Raw genomic sequence first — 4,902 nt, forward strand, 5'->3', positions numbered from 1 at the left:
AAGAGAGCATCAGAAATAGCGTTGAAAATCACCAATAGTTCATCTTTATTCTCTTTGGGCTTCGATGTGGTTGAACATAAATCACATTCAATGTAGTGAATAGGAAAATGCAACTTGTTCTGCCATCTAAGGAAGTTTAACCCGTCGAACATTTCCAATTTCATGAAGTCAACTAGGAAGGCTCCAAGCAAAGACATGGGAGGAGCCATTACATATTTGCTTGATATGTAGTTTTAAGATAGTTGATGAGGGTACTCCTTTTCAATGAAGCGAAACAAAAAATCAATAGAAGATTGCATCACACGGGATAGTGCTCTCCTTAAGATTGTGTTCGTCCCTTGTAAAAAGTGCATCAAGATTCAAATAAGCCTCCAAGATGCAATGGAAAGAAATAATGTTAACGTTTATGCACTATCGAAAATAAAATCGAACACTGTAGATGTATAAGAATGTATGTAAGAGTCTATACTATTTGGTTTTGCAGTATCCTGGAAACAAAATATGATCTTGAATTAACAAGAACTTAAAATTCCAAGATGAAAATAATAGGAGAAGAACAATAGTGGATTTTCATTTATATCAAAAAGTAAAGATCAAATACAACCATTCCAAAGAGTTTCAACCTTATATGAGGGTCACTACAAATCAATCTTACAGTTACACGACCAATTTTGTGGGAAAATGGCAAAAAACATTGTAAAAAATAAAAATAAATCCAACTTGAAGATGAACATGTGCCAAATAGCTTGAGACGTCTGCCAGCAGTTTGGATTGGCCGCCAGGTTTAGAAGTAAGGTCGCAAATGACCCTATTTCGTCCTTCGCCATATTGAATCTTTCTCGGAGTGTTCCATTGACTTGTAAATATAGGGTTTTGCTACTTGTACAAGGCCACATAGGCGCTATCCGAACATGTGGAACCACATCAACTTTTTCTATATCGACAATTAGTAACTCGCGTACTATATAACTGATGATATCAATGTCAATAATTCCTTCTAAAATCACCTATAAGTATTGATTTCAATAATAATAAACCATCGACAATAGTTAGTGTTTATTACAACCGTTTTTATTATTTTTTGAACACACACATTTTTGTCTGGAGCTTGGAATTTCCCCAATTGAAAAGAGATCGCTCTATTTTATTGGTTCTTTATTTTATTTTTTTATTTTTTATTTTTATCAAAAACCCTTAACCACGAAAGTCAGTGGGTTTAGTATGCCCTGCCAAAATGGCGTCCTAAGAAAGAAAAAGGTGCGTGCCACACTCACGAGGTTCTATGAATTGATTGAACCGCCTTCGGTAGCTTTGCTATCTTCGAATCATGAGAGATTATGTTACCTCAAGAATTACAATGTAGTGAAGGGGTAAAAGGAGAATTTGTTATATATTTTTTCATTTTTTATCGGCCGTATGTTTGTGTTCTAGGTGGGGGATGGAGTTTTTTTAATCTTCATAAGATTGATGATCTCTGGTCAATGATGTGTTCATGATAAGAAAAGTGTGTAATTTTCAATTCAATTATTTAATATTTACATGATACATAGCATCTAGTTTATTACAATCGTGCTATATATACAATCGAAGTTGACCACCACATACATAAAAAAAGGCCCCCAATAAATTAAAAAATCTTGAACACCCTTATGTAAGTAGATTGTTAATCCCGATTGTACGACTAGCAAAATTCTAACCAGCTGTAATTTATCTTTCACAAATGCATAAGAACACGTCATAAAAGCATAAGTAATTTTTGGTCCATGGTTAGAATAATTGCTAGTTTAGCCGTATCAATATCTTTATTTGGACCAACAATTTCTTTTGCTCTTTAATATTTTTAGCCCATAATAAAATAAAGTTCCATAATATATGTGACATTTATATTTGAAATTATTCATAAACTTTTGTCATCCATTATTTGAAAAACTATTTTAAATAGTATTTTACTGAAAAATATATAATTAAAGACTAAAAAAACTTCATTAATTTGTTTACAATTTTATTATAAAAATATATGATGTAAAATGATACTGTAACAAACAATTTAAATTTTAAATTTTAAATTTTAAAACGAGCACTTAATTATACCACCATAATTCCATAATATTGCTCATCATTTAAATAAAAAAAAAAAACTCCAGCCATACATGCCACCGGCCAAACTTATCCACCTCCACTCAGACACAAAAGGCCAATAAAAATGTAAAAATATTTACGGATTCTCCCTTTTACCCCCACTCAACTGCACTGTGACTGTCTAGACCAAGATTTGCAAGAAAAATTTCAGGTTACACTTACACAGCTTTCCAAGACTCGAGAGTTGGAAAGCTACAATAGGACTCAAATTCAAAGCCAGCACCACCACCGCCGTCACCCACCGATATGGGCTGTGAAGGAGAAACATTGGCCGCCAGCCGTTCAACAGATAGAGATGAACTGGACCCCGCTTGGTCCAGCAAAAAGGCTGAAGTGTCAAGAGTTGGCAAGCATCCACCATCCTGCATGTAACTCATAGCTCTTTGCGGCTCCGGCTTCACCACTTGCGCCGCCGCAAACTGACCCTTCAAACCACCGAATCTCACCCCCGTCACCTCCTGCACCATCTGTCGGAAATTCGCCGGATCTGTCGTGATGAACGTCGTAGCCGCCGCCCGCTTCGACAGGCGCGACTTCCGCTTACTTATCCTCCCAGTCGGCGCGTCAATCCGGCGTTTCGAAACCGAAACTCCACTTCCTAAACCTCCCGCAGCAGTGGGCGTCTGCACGGGCGTCAATTCGGGACTAGCCAGAAAAGACTCAACCGTATCCGTCGAAATTTCATAACTGGAATTATTCTCAATCGACGGATTCGTGAGCGAATTCTGCAAGACTTTTGTCAGAGCTTCCGTTTCTTTAGAAAAGACATCGCAAAACCAAGAATCAGCAAACGTTTGACAGAACGGCCCCCATGGCTGTTCCATCGCCAATAAATTCTCAGAAGAAACCATTTTTAAACTACCGAGACAAAAAATAATCAGCAAATCGAACCCAATTTTTTGCCTACAAACACGAATCAATCAAATTAGTTCAAATCGTTTCAGGGTTCGACATTGCAAAGGAAGAGAATATGGGAAATGATAAGAGCAGAGAAATTGAGGAAGTTGGGGCTGAATAAATAAGGCGGTGGTAGTGGGTGGGAAAGGAGTAACCGCGTAGACGAGGGGACACGCGGCAGCTTCAAATAAACCATGGTTTAATTAGTAATAATTTAGAAGAGTGACGAAATCAAAGTACAGTTAAAATTTTTGACGGTGCTGCTCTAGTTAACTGCACAGTACAGCACAGGACTGTTCTTCTGCGGTCAAGTGGGGTCGTCGGCTCTAATTTGCATTGACTCAAGCCGATGCCAGGGTTGCCGAATTTTAGGTGAGATATTTAATATTCAGTCAAAATTTAGAAATTTGAGGTTTCGTTAATGTTTATCCATTTATTAGTCAGAATGAAAAATGACTAACTCCCTCTTAGAGTCTTATTCCCGAATAAATTTTTTAAAATGAATTTTTTTTTGAAAATATATTATTAAAAGTATTAATGAAATATATGATTAAAAATAAATTTGAGGAAAATAAATTTGGAAGAATGAGTCTTTAACAACGGCTAAATTGTAGTGAAATTCATTTAAAGGAGTCTTTGACACTCATTTTTACGAAAATATGAATTTTAGAATAATAGATTGATAGAGAATGTGTGGTGAAAAATAAGGAATTTTTTTTTATTTACGTGTAATATTATTTTAATGAAGAATGTGTGGTTAAAAGAAAAGAAAGAAAAAAACATTTAGACAGTCCTCTTAATAATGCATACTCTTTCGTGTCACGTCATTGGACATAATCCTAGATACATTTTACCTAATATTGTCAATTTTAACTTATGTAACAACATATTTTTAGCACAATTCATATTAGCATGAGATTTTCTAATAAATCGATTAAGCTTTTAAGTGGTTGAAATTAAAACAGAGAGTTGTAAATTGAACAAATACAGTGCCAAGCTTGATGATGAAATATTCAACACCCCCAATGGTATAGGGTGGACTGCAACTCAATGGTTATACCACCATATATCACCCAATTTCAGATTTGGGAATTCTCCCAACTTCATTTTGTTCAGACTTCACTTCGAAAGACAATTTAAGAAGGTGCTATTAGATGATGGGCTATATTACTTGTATACTTTTGATATACATAATCATTTACACCCCTCACATGTATATGCGGACCCCCTCCATGTGAGGGAGTTGTAAATGATTATGTACGTCAAAAGTGTACAAGTAGGCTAATCTTTTAAGGATTCATATTATAGCGACAATAGATCTATCCTGATTTCAAGCATGGTTTTGCATCATACACAAACTCTCGAATATGATACCTCTAACTTTGATACCAATTTCTATAAGGTGATGCAACTAATTTTCTCAAAGGCTATAGATGATGGAGAAGTTGCAATTCTCCATATATCATCCCGAAATTCACCTCAAGCCAAATTTATTTGGGTCTCACATCAAAGATCGCTTTTATGAAGACGCTATTAGGTTATTCCCAAATAGCTACAATAGGCACACCTCATTTCAAATATGCGTCTACATTTACAATTCTTTCAGATAAATAGGTTTTGTTGGAAAATATTTTTATCAAATCAAAAGTTACCTTTATTATTCAATCAAAGTCAAATTTTATTTTCAACTATACATTCAAAGTTACTATTCATTATTGTTTATACATTTCGCCATCTTCGCTCCTATTTTCAGTAAAGAGTTTCTAAAAAGTCACTAATTATCAATCTTGAACTCTCATTTGGTAGCAAATTTTTACTCAAAAAAATCAATTTTTTAACTGTTATTTCACTATTTTAATCATCATT

General features: G+C 34.9%; 1 protein-coding gene across 1 annotated transcript; it reads right to left on the reverse strand.

Annotated features, from left to right (window-relative positions):
- Window positions 1-282: 282 nt before the first annotated feature.
- Window positions 283-2,990, reverse strand: LOC111399916 (calmodulin-binding protein 25-like). The gene is made up of 4 exons (XM_023027399.1): window positions 2,302-2,990; window positions 2,151-2,174; window positions 470-488; window positions 283-369 (listed from the first exon to the last, which is right to left on the reverse strand). Exons 1-4 carry the CDS (start codon window positions 2,988-2,990, stop codon window positions 283-285), a joined length of 819 nt encoding a protein of 272 aa, XP_022883167.1.
- Window positions 2,991-4,902: the final 1,912 nt, after the last annotated feature.

The sequence above is a fragment of the Olea europaea genome, chromosome 9 (assembly GCF_002742605.1).
Source record: "Olea europaea var. sylvestris chromosome 9, O_europaea_v1, whole genome shotgun sequence".
Lineage (NCBI taxonomy): Eukaryota > Viridiplantae > Streptophyta > Magnoliopsida > Lamiales > Oleaceae > Olea > Olea europaea.